Source organism: Microcaecilia unicolor, chromosome 2 (assembly GCF_901765095.1).
Source record: "Microcaecilia unicolor chromosome 2, aMicUni1.1, whole genome shotgun sequence".
In the NCBI taxonomy this organism is placed as follows: domain Eukaryota; kingdom Metazoa; phylum Chordata; class Amphibia; order Gymnophiona; family Siphonopidae; genus Microcaecilia; species Microcaecilia unicolor.
The window spans coordinates 44,881,592-44,904,887 of NC_044032.1; the positions used below are offsets into that span (position 1 = coordinate 44,881,592).

General features: G+C 42.0%; 1 protein-coding gene across 1 annotated transcript in view; it reads right to left on the reverse strand.

The window, feature by feature from the left end:
• The window catches only part of LOXHD1 (lipoxygenase homology domains 1), a 439,720-nt gene that overhangs the window by 125,398 nt on the left and 291,026 nt on the right, over window positions 1–23,296 (reverse strand). Inside the window, exons 30-31 of the mRNA XM_030192909.1 lie at window positions 22,989–23,153; window positions 12–193 (exon numbers count right to left, since the gene is read on the reverse strand). Coding sequence (XP_030048769.1) covers window positions 12–193; window positions 22,989–23,153 — 347 coding nt within the window. The remainder of the gene's footprint in view (window positions 1–11; window positions 194–22,988; window positions 23,154–23,296) is intronic.

Consider the following 23,296-nt stretch of genomic DNA (forward strand, 5'->3'; position numbering starts at 1 on the left):
TGGATTTTTACCTCTACAATGAACTGATCCACAGAGTTTCTTTCGAAGTACATTCGGCGTTCTCTTTTGTTAACACAGAGCGATTTTTGCTGTGTGCATACCCCATCTCTTCCGTATAAGACAATGAAGACATCAGCGTCTGTTCCAGCTCCAAAAATGTCACTGGTGTAAACTGTGATCTCATAAGGCACAACTAGGTAATGAAAATAAACAATGGTAGTTTAAATTAACTGGAACATAAGACAAAAAGAAAAGAAAAGAAGAAGAAGAAGACAAAACCCCTACAAAGGTACCAAACAAATCCATAAAAAGTAGGGGTGGATCAAGGACATCCAAAAAGAGGTTGTATCAAAAAGTCTTTAACAAAAATATATACATAAGAACAGTAGACAAAAAAAATGTCCAGCAGAGGATATAAATAACAGCATATACTTTTTTTGTTAAATTTCCTTGTAAGTGTTTGATTTCTTTGCATGGAGTTAATTACCTTTTTTCTTCACCCAAAAGATTACAAGAATTTATTACTGCTAGAGAGAATGTAAAGGATACCCCTGAAATGGTAACTTCTAGTTAAAAATACTGTCTAGGCTGTATGTTCCTAAATTCCTTTGGTCAATGTGACTTATTATATAATGTTTATTTCTGTTATGTATTTAGATACGTGGGTTTATTTCCTGTTCTTGGATCCACTTATTGTGGACAAATTATTTTGATTTTTTTTCCTTTTATTATTAGGTTTACTGTATTATATAGAATATTGTGAATTCCCAAAGCATTGTGATGTAATGTCATCTTTATGTGATAATATTAAAATTAATAAAAGAAAATTAAAAAAAAAATAACAGCATATACTGAGTCTTTTTTTGTGTGCTGCAATCTGTATCCTCTGGTGTACTGTGTATTGTTCTTATTTACATAGTTTTATTAAAGATTTTTTTGATACAGCCTCTGATCATCCTTTTTGGATATCCTTGGTCTACCCCTACTTTTTGTGGATTAGTTTAAATTAACTACATGATCGATGTGGTACAGAGTAACGGAGCACCTAGGATCTCAAGGCACAAAGGAGCAGATATTATACCTATTTAATAAAATCAATTTATGCACTTACGTCCCTTTATAAAATGATCCCAACAGAAAGTAGGTGCTCCTCGAGAGGTGCAATTACGTGCTTGTACTGGGCCAGCCAGACCATTTGGCAAGATTAGGGGATTGGGCAGCAAACAGCAGCTGCAGTCAAAGCAAAACGATAGATCTTGACAGCCACAAAAACTCAAAAGGACCATCAATGCCTACTCTTATCTCCAAGAAGGGTGGACAATTTTCAAACAACCCATTTACCTGGGTAAATGACACTTATTAATCTCCCTCAGGGGTCTGTGCTAGGACCGCTGCTTTTTAATATATTTATAAATGATTTAGAGATGGGAGTAACTAGCGAGGTAATTAAATTTGCTGATGACACAAAGTTATTCAAAGTCGTTAACTCGCGACAGGATTGTGAAAAATTACAGAAGGACCTTACGAGACTGGGAGACTGGGCAGCTAGATGGCAGATGACGTTTAATGTGAGCAAGTGCAAGGTGATGCATGTGGGAAAAAAGAACCCGAATTATAGCTACGTCATGCAAGGTTCCACGTTAGGAGATACGGAGCAAGAAAGGGATCTGGGTGTCGTCGTCGATAATACACTGAATTACTGAAACCTTCTGTCCAATGTGCTGCTGCGGCTCGGAAAGCGAATAGAATGTTGGGTATTATTAGGAAAGTTATGGAAAACAGGTGTGAGGATGTTATAATGCCGTTATATCGCTCCATGGTGCGACCGCACCTTGAGTATTGTGTTCAATTCTGGTCGCCACATCTCAAGAAAGATATAGTGGAATTGGAAAAGGTGCAGCGAAGGGCGACGAAAATGATAGCGGGGATGGGACGATTTCCCTATAAAGAAAGACTAAGGAGGCTATGGCTTTTCAGCTTGGAGAAGAGACGGCTGAGGGGAGACATGATAGAGGTATATAAAATAACGAGTGGAGTGGAACAGGTGGATGAGAAGCGTTTGTTCACGCTTTCCAAAAATACTAGGACTAGGGGGCATGCGATGAAACTACAGTGTAGTAAATTTAAAACAAATCAGAGAAAATTTTTCTTCACCCAACGCGTAATTAAACTCTGGAATTCATTGCCAGAGAACGTGGTGAAGGCGGTTAGCTTGGCAGAGTTTAAAAAGGGGTTAGACGGTTTCCTAAAGGACAAGTCCATAAACCGCTACTAAATGGACTTGGGAAAAATCCACAATTCCAGGAATAACATGTATAGAATGTTTGTACATTTGGGAAGCTTGCCAGGTGCCCTTTGCCTGGATTGGCTGCTCTCGTGGACAGGATACTGGGCTCGATGGGCCCTTGGTCTTTTCCCAGTGTGGCATTACTTATGTACTTATGTACCCTTATTATTTGTATGTATGTGATACACACACAACAACAACATCAACAAAGTTTACTAGTTAAAAGCATGATGTCTTGAGGGATGTGGGTCAGATTAATTGAGATTGGGGGGAGGGGCATTAGGCTGAGGGTTTACCTAGGGCGCCCAGCACCCTTGCACCAACAGACCCTCTTCATGTATTGGTAATAACATATATGTGTGTATGTTTTCAAATATGTGCATAAATGCCAATCCCACCTCCACTCCACCCATTCTCCATTATGTAAAAGTAGCCACTATTACGTAAATATTAGGAACTCCTGGAACTTCCTTCCCTGTCTCTAAAAATCCTAAATTAAAGGTTTTCAAATATAAATAAAAGGGTTCAGATATGCCTTCACTGTTGTGGACTATAGATGTATAAATTTAGAAATACTTATATTCTATATTGTAAAACTGAACATATACTTTTTGACCCTTTTTTTTTTTTGTTAAATTATAGATTTATTGATAACCAATATAGGATGTAAAATATTCGAGTTGTTTTCTTTTGTAAATCATCTTTGCTTATTTCAAGTATTATCTTTGAAGTTATTTGTAAAACTTAAAATAAATAAAAATAAAAAAAAAAGTAGCCACTATTATTTCTATACACCTATATTTGCCCATGTATATCCTGGGTGGCTTTATAAGAGCGTATCAGAGAATATAACATGCTATTCTATATGTTTAAGACCCTTATAAAATTACTCCCATACTTAGTAGCTATACAAACCAGTGTCATAGCCACAGGGAGCTTTGGGGGGTCTAGACTCCCCTCCAATTTAGGTTTAGGCCTCTCCAAATTTGCAGCATCATCTGTCCCCGAGCCCTACCTATGAAAGTGATCCTTCTACCTATGGCCTACACCTTCCTTGAGTCACCGCCACTCCGCCGGACCTCCCCTGCTCCCCGTGCATGCTCGGCTTTTGTGAAACTGAGCATGCGCAAGAGGCTGGCCTCCTCTGCGCATACCCAGTTTCCATGAAAGTGAGCATGCGCTGAGAGAAGGCCCGGCACAATAGCGAGAAAGTGCTAGTCATGCATGGAGGAGTGCTTTTGCTGGTGGGGCTTGGGGACCCCTGCTAGCTTAGGTATGTGGGAGTCATAGGGCATGCGAAGAGTGACCCTGTTCAGGCTGCAGTGCGTGCTATACAAGACCTCTGTCAGCCTTTATACTGTGTTCACTGATTTACCACTGATAGTGGTCACAGTGTTTATTGCAATTTTCTTACAGTTATATTTCTCCTTGGATTACACTGGGGAAAGAGGCACCTCAAATAAAATGAACATGGAAAATCTGAGGGAGAGGAGGTCAACTTTGCTCTCGCTGGGTACCCTAATATGTGCAAAACAATTAACAATTAAAAAATAACAATTAAGAGACCACCAAAATAAAATGGCTTCTGTAACTCCTGCTCCTAAATCAACAATGTACTTTAGTAATGTCACCCTTTTTCTGCCTATAAGCATTTCTATTGTGTCTTCAGATCCGTAGTCCTATTTGGAACCATTTTCTAACTATTACGTTGCTTATTCTGCCTTCTCTTCCTCACTGTCTTTTTAATGCCCTGTAATTTTCTAGCCCCCTGCATCCCCCCCCAGCACATTTAAGCCTTCTGATCTTGCATCCTAGGTACCCCTATCTCTGCCTATCTAAGAAATGACAATTTTTCTACTGTTTATGCTTCCCATAAGTTTTATGTTCAGTAGTCAAGTTTTGCGACGGATGGGTAGCAAATGTCTTGGCACCAATTTGCTACCCTTGGAATGAAATATGCACATGTCACAGAGAAATCTATTAGTGCCAGCAAAAATAACAAAGACGTTGGTGACATTTTATAGACTAGCCTATTTATTGATATATGAGCTTTCAAGGATAAAGGTCTACTTCATTACATCAGATTAGATTTATTAACCTTATATACCACTTAACACAGCTAGGGTTCTAAAGCAATTTACAATAGACAAAATCTGCTATAGATTAATATGTCTACCCCTCTGGAAGTTCTGTTACTAGTAAAATATGCTAAGTCAGAGAGAGGACTTTTTGAACAGCTTATTAAAGTACTTCAGTTTACATTTTATTCTTGCTTGCTGAATGACACACTTGGAAAGCAATTCTATAACAGGAGGGCCTATGATAGAAGGGTAAGCCAGCACCTATTTCAAGCCTATTCTATAGATTACTGGTGAAAAAACATGCTTACCTTTATGGCACAATTACTTACACCAGCCCTATATCTGGCGCAAATGCAGCACTTAGATGTTAAAAAAGCGGAGTAGTGTGGTCAACAGGACATTTCCAGAAGAAGACACGTGGACGATAATGATGTATCAACACAACTTTATTGCATAAATGGACTTGACACGGCACCATGTTTCGGCTAATGTGCCCGTATCAGGAGTCTGAAAAAGACTTATTTATGGTATCTTAAAATAAAAAAATACAACAAAACAATAACAATAATAATAGAAAGTAATATACAAATATTTATATAAATGAAATAACAAGTAGATGATGTTCACCTAATCTACAAAGATGGAGATTCTATACTGCACAAATCTTTATATAAATCAAAAGACAAAAAAATGGTGTTCACATAAATATATGTAAAAAAGTTCCCATAGTATATAGTAATAAAGATCATATACCATATAAGGTCCCTATACCATATAAGGTCCTTACTACTATATACTATGGGAACTTTTTTACATATTTTTTTATATGTGTTTTTATTTATATTGGTATTTGTATAACAATATTTATTGTTCTTTGTACACTAAGCAGACCTTATGAAGTATTTCTACTCTATCTATGTGACCACCACGGTGCCGTGTCGAGTCCATTTATGTAATAAACTTGTGTTGATACATCATTGTCATCCAAGTGTCTTCTTTTGGAAGTGTCCCGTTGACCACACTACTCCTCCTTTTCAGCATCCTTTCTTCGTAGTGTTCTACGTTCCTCCACTTTGTGATGGCTTTTCGAGTGGCATTTAGATGTTAGCCAGAACACACATAAACTATAGAATACTATCATGTGTATGCACATTTGCATCTTCTGGCCATACTCCGCCCATACTCTGCATGTGCACAGGCCCTCCGGTAAAGTATATGCTATCAAATCATGGCTCATTTTCCTCTATGAGATCATTTACACATGCGTGGCTACTTATCTTTGTAAAGTGATTAGAATATCACCATTTATGAGTGTTCCTGCCACCTAAAACTAGGTAGCTCTTTATGGAGTTACCCTCTCAGTGTTTCCAGGCTAGTATTTAGTGCAATCATATGGACAGTTGAAAGTTTTGTTATGTTAGACATCCTGAAGTTCTGCAGCACTGGAAAGTTCAAGATGAAACAAACAAAAAAAAGCATCTAATGAAGGCATCTCCCATATCCCCAAATTTTCATAGCTAGGAAGATATTTTCCAGTATGTATATATTTATATAAAACATTTATAACCTCTCATATACACCATTCTATTCAAGGAACAAATCAACATATACAGTAATTACATAAACAGAAACCACAACACATTAGGGGCGTAGCCAGACTTCGGTGGGAGGGGGGTCCAGAGTCTGAGGTGAGGGGGCACATTTTAGCCTCCAGTCGCCACCGACCCCCCGCCATCGCCGTCACCACCACCTTTGACCCCCCCTCCCCGGTGCCAACCCTTTCGACCCCCCTTCCCCCGCCGTCCCCACCGCCGTCGGGTACCTTTGCTGGCAGGGGTCCTCAACCCCCGCCAGCTGAAGTCCTCTTCCCCGGCACAGCCGCGTTGCTGATCTGCAAGGCTTCTCTTTCTGTGAGTCTGACGTCCTGCACGTTGTACAGACAGTTGGCGGTGGGGGGGCCAGGGCCAAATCTAAGGGGGGCTATGTCCCCTTGGCCCCACGTAGCTATGCCCCGGCTACAGACAGTGAGGGAGTGGGTAGAAAGCCCAGATTTTCTTAAGGGCATTCCCTCATCGGGCCATTTTAATATAACTGAGCTAGTTGGCTTAGCTTGGAGGGAGGGGCATAATCAGGGAAAATTCAAGCCTCAGAGAGGGAACAGGGCAAGGAGGCCTAGAGCAAGGAATCCCCCAAGGGTGGTCCCAGTTGGGCTGCAATATCTGAAGAGAAACCCAGAGAAGAGAAGAGCAGCCCTCCAGCAGATGCCTTCACCACATATCTGTCAGCAGCAAAAGTTTAATTCGGGTAGGCCAAGTTTGCCTTGGAATCTTGTGAACTCCTAATCCTTGAGACCAGACCTGGTTTTGATTAATCTTGAAGAAAAAGACTAGCGCACATGGAGACTCTGGGCCCGGCTGCAGGAAAATTAATACATTAACTTAATGAGACTTTTGTCCTTACTTTATCTGGTCTCTGAACTGAACAGGCTTTACATACTTGTGAATACAAATAAAGTGGGGGATTTTCACTTTCCCGTCTTTGAGCAACTGTGTTTGTTGGTGCTCTGTGCCACACCCTCGCCCACGCTGCTACACAAACTTAACCCTATCATTGATCTGCATATCTGAGCAAAAATGAATGTTTCAGTTGTTTTCTAAAGCTGCACATGTTCTCTATTACCCTTAAATCTATGGAAACCTATTCCAATCCATCAGCACTGCCACCAAAAAGGCCCTCTGCTGTCTCAACCAGATGAAACAATCATACCGGTGGCATGTGCAATTTACGAGTCCCTTCAGACAGAAGAGTTTTAAGTGGCCTATAAATCTTACACAGTGTTAAGGTATTGAGGCACGTTATTACCCAATGCATTATGCACCAGTGTAAGTAATTTGAACTTGATGCACCTGGATACCGTTAACCAGTGCAATGAACACAAAATACGTTTGTATCTCTGCACACCTGTCAATAAACAAGCCACCACATTTTGCACAGTCTGCAATGACCTTAATGTATTATATTAGCAGGCAAGCTAAGGCTTGCAAAACAGCCCTAACATCTTCCTGATCTAACAGAATGTTAAGTCTCCACAAAAACCCTGTATCTAAATTATGATGTTTTCACCATTCTGCTAATCCGGGGCTTCACTGAGAGTGATGATTCAAGTATCACAGCTGAATTTGACTGGGGCACGCACAAATCACAGGCAAGTTCCATATCTGTGACCTACTATAGACCACGACCTCTGTCTTACTAATATTAATTACTAGTCTATTTCTAATGCTTCTTCAGCTGAGTCTAGGAGCTGAATATCATGAGTATACATTCAGTACAAAACACCCAAACTAGCCAGCAGTCTACAAATATAAACTTAAAAAGCACTGTTGAGCCTTGTGGTACTCCAGATAAGGGAATCATAGAACTTGATTTTCCCCAAAATACTCTTTTATGCCTTCCTGTTAAAAAAAAATAAGTAAATCATTTAAGGACTTTACCAGTCAGACCCATTGCTTCCAGCAGAGGTAATAACATAATTTGATCCAGTGTGCCAAATGCTGCCGTCATATAAAGAAAAACTAAAACAAATCTTTGGTCCTGACCAAAACTTAGCTTAATAACATCAATATCTCTGTACCGTGAGCTCGATGAAAACAATATTGATCTGGCTCAGGTAACTGACATACATCAATGAACTCTAATAGCTGATTCAATACAGTTTTCCAGGAACCTTTGCCAAAAAGAAAAAAGGTAAAGAGGAAACCAAGTGAAAATTTCATAAATCATTATCATGGGATTCTTCCATTTTCAATTTTTGCCCCAGTGCTTTTTAACATCTTGGCCTCATTAGCCCTTCTTGTGAAAAGCCAAAGGCTCAATATATACATATATGCAGATGATGTGGAGGCATATTTTCAAAGCACTTAGACTTACATAGTTACATAAATCAATTGTTTACTCTTTCAAAAAGTAGAAAGACCAGGGGACACTCCATGAAATTAAATGGTAATACTTTAAAAATGAATAGGGGAATATATTTTTCTAAGCAATGAATAGTTAAGCTGTGGAACTCATTGCCACAGGATGTGGTAACTGCAGTTAGTGTATCTGGGTTTAAAACAACAAAGATGTAGACAAGTTCCTGGAGGAAAAGTCCATAATCTGCTATTAAGAAAGACATGGAGAAAGCCACTACTTATCCTTTATCAAGGGAGTGGATGGCTGAAATGCTGTGGAGATCAAGGGAGGAGTCAATCGCTGCTCCAGCTCTTTCCTTTTTTTGAACTTTAGGCACTAGGGATGCATTCCATACCTTTGCTGGTCTGAGGCCTAGTTAGGCCTGAACCATCTTTGGTGAACCAATATGGATTCTGAAGCCTGAATTCTCAATACAAAATGATGACACAGTTTTTCTACAAAGGAAAACTACTTCTTGGCACAGCTGTGCTGGTAACTTCACCATCCAAGGACATGTATTTACAAGAAACTAACCTTCCAGTTATCTCCTAGGAGGTGTGTAGGAGTGTGCCTCACAAAGACAGAGTCTTCAGAAACATAAAAGAACTATAGTGGGAAGTTTGGTACTGACTGATAAGCTGTTCTTGCTGGATGTCCACCAGACCTCTCTTTGTCATGAATATATTTGACCTAGACAGATGGATAGATGGTGTACAATTGGTCCATGATGGTCATCTGTGGACTTGGAGCAGAGAGTCAAAGCTGGTATGAGAGGGTGAGAAAGAAGAACAAGAGGAAGGAAAGAAGATGTAATTGTGTACGGATCTCTCAGGAGAAAGAAACTGATTTGCCCAAAAACCTCTGAACTGTATCTCTGTGATGAGCACAGCACAAGGTTAAGCTCAGAAATGGCTCTGTGGCTCTCTATGAACTGAGTAACCAGTAGTTTTGCTGTACAGAGACCTCGGACTAAAAGTTGACTGAAGGGGCTCATAGGAGAATGCTGCTGTAGTCTGAATAGGTAGGAGCTGATTCATCACCCCATTTGGACCCCGAAGCTAAGGACCGCGAGGATGAGATACAAGATTTTTCCTCTTATGCTCAGGTTTAGTTAGTTTTGGTTTTTGCCTGTGGACTGGTTGTCTCAGGGCCTGTGGTCAGTAGCCTAACTTTGCTGCTAAGTTGGTAATCTCTTCTCAGGATCTCAGGATATATTGTAGGTGTGTAGTCCTTTTGCTGGAGCCATATGGTAACCCTATTTTTACCATACCCTTGTTGCAGCCAAGTTCACACAGAAGGAGCTGCAGGAGGGATTTAGAGCTAAGAGAAGGAGAGGAATACCCTGAACAGAGCCCCTGGATTGGGAAAGGATTGTTCTTGAGGTTGTGACATTCCTAGAGGGGGCACATGTTAGCCAAGAGCCATTAATGAAATAAAGAAGCTATGGCAGTCAGATGCCCCACTTACAGCATGAATTTACCTTTTAAAAAGGGAATTCTCCCCTTTTCCCTATGCTGCATGAAAAGGCTACTCACCCTGAGGGGAGGGGAAGTGGAAGCCCAGTCTCAAAGTCAGCTGCTCCAAAGAGCTGGGGCGGAACCCTTGGAATCACAGGGGATGGAACAAGGAATTTTAATAGACAGGAGATGAAGTGACATCAGAATGCTGAAACCAATTAGGACAATCTAAGCTTCCCCTTCCCAGCGCAGCCGTCATCCCCATTCACTCAAAACAAAGCAAGCAAACCAATGAGATGCTGTATCCACCTTGTCGTTCTCTATTGTTGGTAGTACTTTTATTTAATCTCATATTTTCAAACATGCCAGCTTGTGCAGTGTACGGATGTACACAGAGGAAGTATAATAATTGAATAACTTTTCATAGGTAGAGTAGTAATTTGATATAAATCTTAATCGGCGGTCAGTTGGAGAGGCTGGTTACAGGGACACCCTAGCATGTGGTATATTGGTGCAGAGATTTTTTTTTCTCCTGGTAATGGGCCACTAAAACAGACATCATGTTATGAGAATCAGGTGCTCAACATTCAGAGTTTATACCTATTTATTTATTTATTTATGATATTTATATCCCACATTTTAAACATTAATTAGGTTGAAACCTGGGAGCACTTAAAATTTTTTCCTGTGCCTAGATCAAAAGACAAAGATGGTTTGTGGGAACTTGCTCCTTCTGTTTTGAAGAATGCAGTGGTATATTATAAAAAATGCACTTAATATTGTTTATTACTATTATTTACTACTGGTTGATACACAGCAGAAGTTAACCAAGTCAACTTCATGCTTTGTAATATAATTTTTAATAGCGTTTTCTCAGTTATTATCTAAACACAAATATAGGGAAGGAGGGAAGTATGGGAGGGGAAGGGTTCTTAGGGTATGTTCTCTGTAAAAGTTTTTATTGTGCCATGTTGGATGGTTTACTTTTTTTTTCTTGTTCTGTATGAAGCTTATCAACCAACATGTTTTGCTTTTAATAAAGATGATTAAAACATTTAAAAAAATAAGTTTTGGATGTTACTGAATTCTATTGTTCTGTCTCACTGTATTTCCAGTTTTGGCACAGTATAAGCCATCACAAGAACAAAATATAAGAAAACCAATGGACTGCATTAGGGGCTTATAGCCCATTTAGTTATGTTTCAACAAATGAGAGATCTGTTTGACAGAAGATATTTTTATTATTTTGATTTATAAACCACTTGTCCCTGAAACATGCTCAAACAACAGAATAATTCATTTGTGTATCTAAAAGGTAAACGTCTACAAAACAGATGAAGATGTGATTCCATGTGCCCTAATGAAAGGAGAGTTTAATTCTACTTCCATTTAATTTCAATATATTCCATCATCTTTATAACACCAGGCTTCCCGAACCAGATTACAACAACATTTAAGATGAACCCCCATGGGGAAACAGGATATTCTCACTGAAATTTGGCCATCTGTATTGTATACTGTGTATTTATTTAGTTTTTAGTGTAGAAAAATGAGCACAAAAGATAGTTCACCAAATATCGTGGCCCTAGATATTAAAGGGTCTTAAGAACCAGGAACACAATTTTAACCTGAACTCTACACTTCATTGGGAGCCAAAACAGAATGTTCAAAGTTGGTGCAACATGATCATATTCTTTCCCTGTTAATAATATATTCACCATCGCCCCCTGATAGGCAGGGTCATGAGAAGGATAGAAAACCATCCTACCACAGTTATCCAGCCTAGTGGCTGTGGATTGTTTATCTGACCAAGTAGTTAAAGATTTGTCCTGGAGTCTGTAGTATAAAAGATCTACTGAGACTCCATGTATGGGGTCCACACCAGTTCCCACCTACCAGGGGGTTGTTGCGTCAAGGCCAGGAGATGGTAGACATTCTCACCAGATAAAGCAGGTCATCCGAATACACTTGCAGAGCAACAGCCTCAGCATTGTTTTAACTCTGCTAGAGCTCATATAGAGGCAGGGATTCCATGAAGGTCAGGAGTGAGTGGGCTTCCCCCTTAGCCAATTCCATAAGTCCAAGAGGGTCAATTTAAGAAAAACCTCCAATGGGGTTATTCCCTTTCACCTCCTTTTTCTCTTAAGAGGACTGGTCTTTTCTACAGATGGAGAGAGTAGCATTGTATGTTAAGGAAGGCCTTCAATCAAATAGATTGAAAATTCTGCAGGAAACAAGCACTTATAAGGAAGGCAAAGAGGGACTTTGAAAAAAAAAAAGATTGTGTTGGAGGCAAAAACGCATAGAAAAAAGTTTTTTTTAGATATATTAAAAGCAAGAAGCTGGCTAAAGAATCAGTTGGAACACTAGATGACCGAGGGGTAAAAGGAATGTTCATGGAAGACAAAGCCATAACGGAGAGATTAAATGAATTTGTTGCTTCAGTTTTCACTGAGGAAGATGTGGGAGAGATATGGTGCCAGAAATGGTATTCAAAGCTGACGAATCAGAGAAACTGAATCTCTATAAAACTGGAGAACGTAATGGCGCGATTTCACAAACTGAAGAATAGCAAATCTCCTGGAATGGATGGTATTCATCCCAGAGTACTGATACAATTCAAAGATGAACTTGCTAGTAATATGAAATTTATCTTTAAAATCAAACATGGTATCGGAAGATTGGAGGGTGGTCAATGTAGCACTAATTTTTAAAAAAGGTTCCAGAGTAGATCCAGAAAATTATAGACCAGTGAGCCTGACGTCGGTGCCGGGCAAAATGGTATAGACTATTATAAAGAACAAAATTACAGAGCATATTCAGAAGCACAGATTAATGAGACAAAGAGGGGCATAATCAAAAGGGACGCTCAAGATTTGCTGAGGACGTCCTCGCAAAACATCCCGGTGGATGGGCGGGGAAACCTGTATTATTGAAACAAGATGGACGTCCATCTTTCGTTTCAATAATACGGTTGGGGATGCCCAAATCTTGACATTTAGGTCGTCCTTAGAGATGGACGTCCCTAGACTTGGTCGTTTCTGATTTTCGGCGATAATGGAAACTAAGGATGCCCGTCTCAGAAACGACCAAATGCAAGCCCTTTGGTCATGGGAGGAGCCAGCATTGATAGTGCACTGGTCCCCCTGACATGCCAGGACACCAACCGGGCACCCTAGGGGGCACTGCAGTGGACTTCAAAAATTGCTCCCAGGAACATAGCTCCCTTACCTTGGGTGCTGAGCCCCCCAACCCCCCCCCAAACCCACTACCCACACTGTACACCACTACCATAGCCCTTACGAGTGAAGGGGGCACCTAGATGTGGTACAATGGGTTTCAGGTGAGTTTTGGAGGGCTCACATTTACCACACAAATGTAACAGGTAGGGAGGGGGATGGGCCTGGGTCCACCTTCCTGAAGTGCACTGCACCCACTAAAACTGCTCCAGGGACCTGCATACTGCTATGATGGACCTGAGTATGACATTTGAGGCTGGCATAAAATATTGTTAAAGATGTTTTTTTGAGGGTGGGAGGGGGTTAGTGACTACCGGGGGAGTAAAGGGAGGTGATCTCCGATTCTCTCCGGTGTTCATCTGGTCAGTTCGGGCACCTTTTTGTGGCTTGGTCATAAGAAAAACATGACCAGGTAAAGTCATCCAAGTGCTCATCAGGGAAGCCCTTTTTTTCCATTATGGGTTGAGGATGCCCGTGTGTTAGGCACACCCAAGTCTTGCCTTTGCTACGCCTCCGAAACGCCCCCGTGAACTTTGGTCATCCCTGCGATGGGAAGCAGTTGTGGACGCACAAAATCGGCTTTCGATTATGCCGATTTGGGCGACCCTGAGAGAAGGACACCCATCTCCCGATTTGTGTCGAAAGATGGGCGCTCTTCTCTTTCGAAAATAAGCCTGATAGTGTAATTAAGAAAGGTACAGAGAAGGGCGATGAAAATGATAATGGGGATGGGACGACTTCCCTATGAGGAAAGGCTAAAATGGCTAGGGGTCTTCTGCTTGGAGAAACGACAGCTGATGGGAGATATGACAGAGGTCTATAAAATAATAAGATCAGTGGAACAGATAGATGTGAATCTCTTGTTTACTCTTTGCAAAAATACTAGGACTAGGGGGCATGCAATGAAGCCACAAAGTATTAAATTTAAAATGAATCAGAGAAAATATTTCTTCACTCAACATGTAATTAAACTCTGGAATTCATTGCCAAAGAATGTGGTAAAAGCAGTCTGCTTAGCGGGGTTTAAAAAAAGGTTTGGATGGCTTCCTAAAGGAAAAGTCCATAGGCCATTATTAAAATGGACTTGGGGAAAACCCACTGCTTATTTCTAGGATAAGAAGCATAAAATGAATTGTACTGTTTTGGGATCTTGCCAGGTACTTTAACCTCTTTTGACCACTGTTGAAAACAGGATGCTGGGTTTGATGGACCTTCGGTCTGTCCCAATATGGCAATACTTATGCACTTATGAGACAAAGAACCATTTCTCTTCCCAGTGGCATCATAACTGCTATAAGATCTAGTACAGCTGAGAAAGTTCTTAGTATACTAATATCTAAGCTAATAACTATTAACTTCAAAAATTAAATTGAAGGCTAGAACTTCATCCTGTATTCCATACCCCAAGAACCTAGGGTAAATGTTTAATCTGGCTAAAGGCAAAATGAGCCTCCTGAATTTCAGAGAAAACCAAGGTTTCAATCAAATTCAACTTAACTCTACTCTGTCACCCTACTGCTGAAGCATTAAAGAGCTGTGAACTTCCCAGGAGAGTCCTAGACTGCTGGTCTGGTAGGAGTCAAAGGAAGTAAATGAATAAATAATTTAAATGTCTCTTTTCTTTTCATCCTGCCAGGCTAGTCCAGATGTGTGGGAAACATCTAGTCCATCTTTTATTTGTGTGGCAGCAAGCCAAGGCTGCATTCAGAAATTCTACTCCCAAAGTAGAATCTCCTTTGGCCTGTAGATCCAGGAAATAGAATGATTTCCAATGCAAGCTTCTTCTTTGTAGGTCAGCTGAAACATGAAAAATAGCAGGTACTTCTCCAAAGGAAATGACTCTTGAGAGAGATGAATTGTACTCTCTTTTGCAGAAGATTACTGCAGATCTTGGCTTACATGGGCAAAATACAAGAATACAACTGGATGCTTTTTAATGATTAATGGGGAAAAAATAAGCAGAGAAGAGGCAGCCCCCCATCGCCCCCCCCCCCCCCCCGCCAACACAAAGGCTCTGCATATTGTCCCATAGTAAATGAATCCAACAATAATATTTCCAGTCAAACAGTGAACCCTGACACATGAGCTTTTTGAAAAAGTGCTTCAGACATTCTGATCATTCTAGACAGCTGCAAATCCCAAGTGGGAGCGAAGCTTTGATCAGTGCATTTCTAGGAATATAGGAAACAAACCAGGAAGAGAAGCTGTACTGACAGTGATCTCAAATGAAAACAATTTGTTCTTTGGTATATATTTTTTATTACCATACAGTACATTTAGAGCTGAATGGAAGAACAATGGTGTAATGAGGTCACTGTGACTAGCAGTGCTCCTTTATGGTGTCAAGGAGCTCTTCCTACTCCCCCTCTCTCATGCCTGGCTCACTGAAAGAGGAACAGTACGGTGTAACTGCAGGCAGAGTTTTAATTGGCATAGTGAATATTTCATCCTGTTAAACTGCAGTGTAAATGGCCATACGTTTGTCAGACAGCATTGCTTCCCTCCGGCAAGTTGAATTACCATGTTAACAGGAGGGAAATTAACATATTTTAGCAAACGGGTCTGCTGCCTTAAGAAGGCAGAGAGTTGAGCAGATGAGTATTAATTTCTAATTTCCACTTGTTCTGTCTACAGTGACTCCCTTTTTCTTTCTTTGTTCACAATTTACAGTACAAGGCTGAAAAAAAAAAAATCCAGTCTTTTACATCTCATCCAGAATAGATTATGGAAAGTGCAGTCTCTCCAGTGGGTGGTCGAAGAGGCTCATAAAGTCTCACCTTCAAATTCTAAAAGGTTTACACTCCCTTTTTTGATATCTTTTAAATAGCTGAATAAAACAGTGGTTTTACAAACCTGTTCTGGAGAACATCAAGCCAGTTGGGTTTTCTGGATATTTGCAATGAATATTCTTGCATTACATGCAAATTTATCTCATACATATTCATTGCATACCTGTATATCCAAAAATTCCAACTGACTGGGGTCTCCCCAGGACAGAGTTGGGAACCACTGCAGTAGTACATTGAACTGTACAGTATAGAATAGTCCTAATGTGGAATATAGGAACAAAGCTAAAAAAAAACTTTTTCTAACCTTTTTTGGTGTAGGTGGCTCACAAGCGCTGTCGATGGATTCACAAATGGTTATAGTTGAAGTGGCTCTAATTGAATGGATGGTGTTGAGGATCAGCCCCAAGTTGTATCCTTCACTATGTAAGGGGTGCTTTTACTAAGGTATGCTGAAAAATAGCCTGCACTAGTGTAGGCGTGTGTTTTGGATGTCTGCAGATCTATTTTTCAGCGCAACTGTAAAACATGCCTTTTTTCTTTTGGCCGATAATGGACGTGTGGCTAAATGAAAATTGGCGTGCATCCATTTTGGGTCTGAGACTTTACCGCCACCTATTTACTTAGCGGTTGTTACGATTGTGGTCGTGACCCCTCTCAAACTTACCTTATTTCTGGTGGTCAGCTTCTTAGCTGGCTTCTGTCTGTTCTTTCTGAGTTAGCTTTGTCTCTGTCTCTGTGTGCTGGCTGCTTCCAGTGTGGCTCTAATTACTCCAATACACTGCACCTGTGTGTGTTAAGAGTCTCTGTGCTTCAGTATGCTTCCTGCCTGTGTCCAGGAGTTGTGACATCATCAGTCATGGCCTTGATAAGGAAGTGGTGTTCTTCCTTTCAGGGCCTTTGCAAACGCCAAAGGTCCAGGTTAATGCTGGTGCAGTTAGCACTTCTGCCTTGTCTTGCTTGCCTTGAATCCTGTCCTGATTCCAGTCCTGTTGGCTCCCTTTCCCTCCTGTCTGAGTACCCTGTATTCCTAATGCAGTTAGCACTTCTGCCTTGCTCTTGTCTGGGTGCCTGGTGGCACTTCTGAATCCTGTCTGCTTTTGGCTTCCTTTCCCTCCTGTCTGAGTATCCTGAACCCCTGTCTGCCTTGCTTTTGTCTAGGTGCCTATGGGCACTTCTGAACCCTGTCTGCCCTGCTTTTGTCTAGGTGCCTGTGGGCACTTCTGAAGCCTGATTCCTGGTGTTCCAGCCTGCTAGTTCCAGTACCGATTTCCCTCCAAGTCCTGCCGGCTGCCTGCACCCAGGGGCACAACCCCTGGGGAACGGCGGCTAAGTGTAGGTGAAGCCTGGTTCTAGTCCCATGTGTTCCTGTCCAGTGTGTTCCAGTTCAGTGCGTACCAGTCTGGTGCATTCTAGCCCAGTGTTGGTTGGTGGGTTTTGCCTGCTGCTGCTGCCTCTCCTCATCAGCAGCCCAAGGGCTCACGATTACTCCAAAGTCCATGCCTGCATGTTTTGAACCTGAGAACCTGACAGCAGTAAGGTAATGGTCTACACACGTACAATGCCTTTTATTGCCTTTTCCAGGGATTCCAAATCTATTGATGCAGGGTCCAGTGGTCCATCCAAACCCGGATCGGTTTTCTCTTATGGTCTGGCCCTTGAGCGGGCGCGGATGAGTAAGAAGGGTTACTCTGTGAGCGTGGTTTCTACTATGCTTCGGTCTCAACGTTGTTCCACTTCTCTCAATTATATCAGAACTTGGGGAGTGTTTGAGGCTTGGTGTGCTATATCCGATTATTCTCCTATTCGAACTTCCATTGTATAGATCTTAGATTTTTTACAGCAAGGATTGGAAAAAGGTTTGTCCCTCTCTTCACTTAAGGTTCAGGTGGCGGCTCTCTCCTGTTTTAGAGGGCATATTCAAAGGAGGTCTTTGGCGTCGCACCTGGATGTTGTCCATTTTTTAAGGGGGGCTAGTCTACTGCGACCTCCTACGAGACCAATTTTTCCCTTGTGGAATCTAAATGTTTTCCTTGCCTCCCTTTCTCAGACTCCTTTTGAACCTTTAGATTCTTGCTTTTTAAAGGATTTCATGCTCAAGGTGGTGTTTCTAGTGGCTATGATTCAAAATCACCAAACCATAATCCAGAATATCTATCTATCTATCTATCTATCTATCTATCTATCTATCTATCTATCTATCTATCTATCTAAATTCAGTATGTGCCCTCTGCCCTGCCTAGTAAGGATGCTATTACTGTGAAAATGTACAGCAGCCACTCACTTCTGAACTAGACTTTAGTAGTACAGTGACTATCACAGGGGTGAAGTTGTGATTTATCCACATATTTTATAAAATGCACAATTACATGCATTAAGTACACACTGCATTTACACTTGCTCTGATTAAGGTATAAATGTTTCCATTGGCATTTATGCACTACAGGGCAATGGCATACCAAGGGTGTGGTGGTGGAGGAAGTCCACCTAGGTGCAGGCAATAAGGGGATATATTGCAATGTGGCTGGCGAGGATCCCCAAGCCCTACCAGCTGAAAACTCCAACCATCTCTCTCCAGCCCCTCTCCCACAAGCGACTTGATGTCTCTCAATTCCTCCCCTCCCTCCCACCCCACACACATAGTAACATAGTAGATGACGGCAGAAAAAGACCTGCACGGTCCATCCAGTCTGCCCAACAAGACAACTCATGTGTGCTACTTTTGTGTATACCCTACTTTGATTTGTACCTGTGCTCTTCAGGGCTCAGACCGTATAAGTCTGCCCAGCACTAGCCCCACCTCCCAACCACCGGCTCTGGCATAGACCGTATAAGTCTGCCCAGCACTATCCCTGCCTCCCACCACCGGCTCTGGCACAGACTGTATAAGTCTGCCCAGTGCTATCCCTGCCTCCCAACCTCCAGTCCTGCCTCCCACCACTGGCTCTGGCACAGACCGTATAAGTCTGCCCCGCACTATCCCCGCCTCCCACTACTGGCTGTGCTATCCAATCTCGGTTAAGCTCCTGAGGATCCTTTTCTTCTGAACAGGATTCCTTTATGTTTATCCCACGCATGTTTGAATTCCGTTACCGTTTTCCTCTCCACCACCTCCCGCGGGAGGGCATTCCAAGCATCCACCACTCTCTCCGTGAAGAAATACTTCCTGACATTTTTCTTGAGTCTGCCCCCCTTCAATCTCATTTCATGTCCTCTCGTTCTACTGCCTTCGTATCTCCGGAAAAGGTTCGTTTGTGGATTAATACCTTTCAAATATTTGAACATCTGTATCATATCACCCCTGTTTCTCCTTTCCTCCAGGGTATACATGTTCAGGTCAGCAAATCTCTCCTCATACGTCTTGTTACGCAAATCCCATACCATTCTCGTAGCTTTTCTTTGCACCGCTTCGATTCTTTTTACATCCTTAGCAAGATACGGCCTCCAAAACTGAACACAATACTCTAGATGGGGCCTCACCAACGACTTATACAGAGGCATCAACACCCCCTTTCTTCTGCTGGTCACACCTCTCTCTATACAGCCCAACAACCTTCTAGATACAGCCACCGCCTTGTCACACTGTTTCGTCACCTTCAAATCCTCAGATACTATCACCCCAAGGTCCCTCTCCCCGTGTGAACCTATCAGACTCTCGCCACCTAACACATACATCTCCCGTGGATTTCTATTCTCTAAGTGCATCACTTTGCATTTCTTCGCATTGAATTTTAATTGCCAGACTTTAGACCATTGTTCTAGCTTCTTCAAATCCTTTTTCATGTTTTCCACTCCCTCCGGGGTGTCCACTCGTGTTACAGATCTTAGTATCATCCGCAAATAGGCAAACTTTACCTTCTAACCCTTCGGCAAGGTCACTCACAAATATATTGAACAGAATCTGCCCCAGCACCGATCCTTGAGGCACTCCACTACTCACCTTTCCCTCCTCCGAGCTAACTCCATTCACCACCACCCTCTGGCGTCTGTCCGTCAACCAGTTCCTAATCCAGTTCACCACTTTAGGTCCTATCTTCAGCCCATCCAGTTTATTTAAAAGCCTCCTGTGGGGAACCGTGTCAAAAGCTTTGCTGAAATCTAAGTAGATTACGTCCATAGCTCGTCCCTGATTCAATTCTCCTGTCACCCAATCAAAAAACTCAATGAGATTCGTTTGGCACGATTTCCCTTTGGTAAAACACACACATGTACCTTTTAAATACTTCAGTTGTTTGCCGATAATGAGCCCAAGAGCCATCTCTCTGGTGTGGTCCCCCCTCTGCAGAAACAGGAAGCTGTATTACAGGGAAGGCTCAGGGGCTGGTGCGAGCAGTGTAGATGAGTCATTGCTCACTGCCGGCGAAAAACTGAAGGAGTCGATATTCAAAGCAATTTAACTGGCCAGAAATGGCTCCTGGCTAGTTAAATCATGTGCTTGGGGTTATCCGCTGATATTCAGTAGCCCTTAACCGGTTAGTGCCGCTGAATATTATCACAGACAGCTAAATTCAATGTTGGCTATTTTGTGAACGGTTTGGGGGCAGAGTCGGCACATATATATAGGTAAGTGCTAATATTCAGCACTTAACTGCCTAGGTTTAGCAGTTAAATTGGACCACATAAAAAAATCAATCCTATCTTTATGCAGTGTTCCTTAAGCAGTTAAGTGCTGAATATTTCACTTAAGCACACATGAGATAGCCGGCCACACAATGCCAGTGTCCAGACATGGCCCAGTGTTGAATATCTGAGAATAATACTGCTAGCTGAATATTGACCCCAAAGTGTTTAAAAGATACATGGTTGGGGTGGGGGGGGTGTCAAGAGACAGGATCACCTGTATGAGGTATGTGTTGGGGGGGGGGAGGGAAGATGCCAGGCGAGGGCAGTGTTCTCATGCCCACCTGCTCCAGGTGTCAAATATGTTAGGAGCACTACTGAAACAGTAGGCCTAACTGATAAAGGCACATAGTCACCTTTTGGACTTCTCCTTTAGGTGTCCTATTATACAAGTACCATCTTTTTGTACAGTGAGAGATGCGACACTTTGGGGCTCATTTTCAAAACAGAAAAATGTCCAAAAAATGGCACAGAGCAGTAGACGGACAGTTTTTTCACAAAAACATCCAAATTGCTGCTTTTGAAACTCATTTTTAAGATGTTTTCTATGCAGTTCATCTAACTCTCAAGAGGGCACGTTGGAGGTGTGTTTTGGGCGGGACTAGAGCGGGCTTATGATTTGGACGCTTTTCTGAGCTAATATAAGTACATAAGTAGTGCCATACTGGGAAAGACCAAAGGTCCATCTAGCCCAGCATCCTGTCACCGACAGTGGCCAATCCAGGTCAAGGGCACCTGGCACGCTCCTCAAACGTAAAAACATTCCAGACAAGTTATACCTAAAAATGCGGAATTTTTCCAAGTCCATTTAATAGCGGTCTATGGACTTGTCCTTTAGGAATCTATCTAACCCCTTTTTAAACTCCGTCAACCTAACCGCCCGTACCACGTTCTCCGGCAACGAATTCCAGAGTCTAATTACACGTTGGGTGAAGAAAAATTTTCTCCGATTCGTTTTAAATTTACCACACTGTAGCTTCAACTCATGCCCTCTAGTCCTAGTATTTTTGGATAGCGTGAACAGTCGCTTCACATCCACCCGATCCATTCCACTCATTATTTTATACACTTCTATCATATCTCCCCTCAGCCGTCTCTTCTCCAAGCTGAAAAGCCCTAGCCTTCTCAGCCTCTCTTCATAGGAAAGTTGTCCCATCCCCACTATCATTTTCGTCGCCCTTCGCTGTACCTTTTCCAATTCTACTATATCTTTTTTGAGATACGGAGACCAGTACTGAACACAATACTCCAGGTGCGGTCGCACCATGGAGCGATACAACGGCATTATAACATCCGCACACCTGGACTCCATACCCTTCCTAATAACACCCAACATTCTATTCGCTTTCCTAGCCGCAGCAGCACACTGAGCAGAAGGTTTCAGCGTATCATCGACGACGACACCCAGATCCCTTTCTTGATCCGTAACTCCTAACGCGGAACATTGTAAAAACGTACAGGGCAAAAAATAGAATGTTTTTGGCTGGACCTCTTTCAATAATGACTGTGCCAAAAAGGTACCTGAACTAGCCAGATGACCACTGGAGGGATAAAGGCAGGACCCTTTAATCCCCCAGTGGTGACTGACCCCTCCCACTCCCCTAAGAGATGAAAGTGATAGTACATACTAGACTCTATGACAGCTACAGAAATAATGGCCATTTCTCTTACAGCAGCAATCAGGTCCCTCGAGAAGCCTAGTGGTCGGTGCAGTGGACTGTAGAGAAGGGGACCCAGGCCCATATCCCACTCTAACTAGTACACTTGTGGTGGAAAGTGTGAGCACCCCAAAACCCACAAAATACCTGCTGAACCCACATATAGGTGACACCTGCAGCATAAGGGCTACTGTCATAGTGTCATTTGGGTGCAGTACATTTTTTCTATTCTTGGAGGGCTCACTGTACAAAATAAGGGGATTATGATGTACCTGGGACCTTTTATGTGAAGCTCACTAAATGCTCCCTAGGCTGCCCCACTGCTCGGCTGGGATCTTTGTGTGGCCAGTCTAGTAAGACTGTTGCCCCCAGACATCGGAATAGTTCGTTTTTGTGCACTTTTCCCTTGGACAGTTTTTGTTTGAAAATGGCCCTTAAAAAAAGATGCACTGTGCACGAAACCATTTAAAATAGGGTGATTTTTGACCCAAAAAGATAGACATTTTTCTGGATTTTTGGCCATTTTATCAAAACATCCAAAATCGGATTTGAATGTCATATCGAAAATGCCCCTCCGCGTGTCACATCATTGTTAAAAATCTGCTGCAGGAAATCGGGGGCTGTGATTAGAACCAGAGAAGTTTAAGCAATTTTGCAACCATAATCTAAACTTTTGTTTTAGCTATAACAAGTTAATTTACTGCTGAATGGCTTATGGAATATGCACTTTGTTGATGATAGAACAGATTTACAGTGCAAGCCATGAGCAGGTTATGGGCATATATAAGTACCCATTGACAGTCAGCAATGCCCACAGCTGCCTTCACACAGACACCATAGTTTTCCATGGAATGCTACAGTAATTTAGTCATTTCTGCTTCATTTCCACCATGCTGGTATACATACATGGAACGTATTCTTCCGTCTGCAGCAGTGAAGGAAAAAGATATCTCTCAATGGCACCATCATCTTCAGATTTATCCAACCAGCGGCCACACGGGAACCTTATGCATTTACCAAGTGATGGAGCATCTATCTCCACCCAGTCCAGGAACCAGCCAGCAGAACCACCTGTAGGAAGATAGCAAAGAAAATATTTCTAACATCATGGCACATCTCCCATTTAACATTTCAAATAATCATGAAAAGGTCTTGATCACAGCTATAATAAGCAGCCCTGCAGGCAAAAAACAAAAGAAATCGCAGCAAAAAGA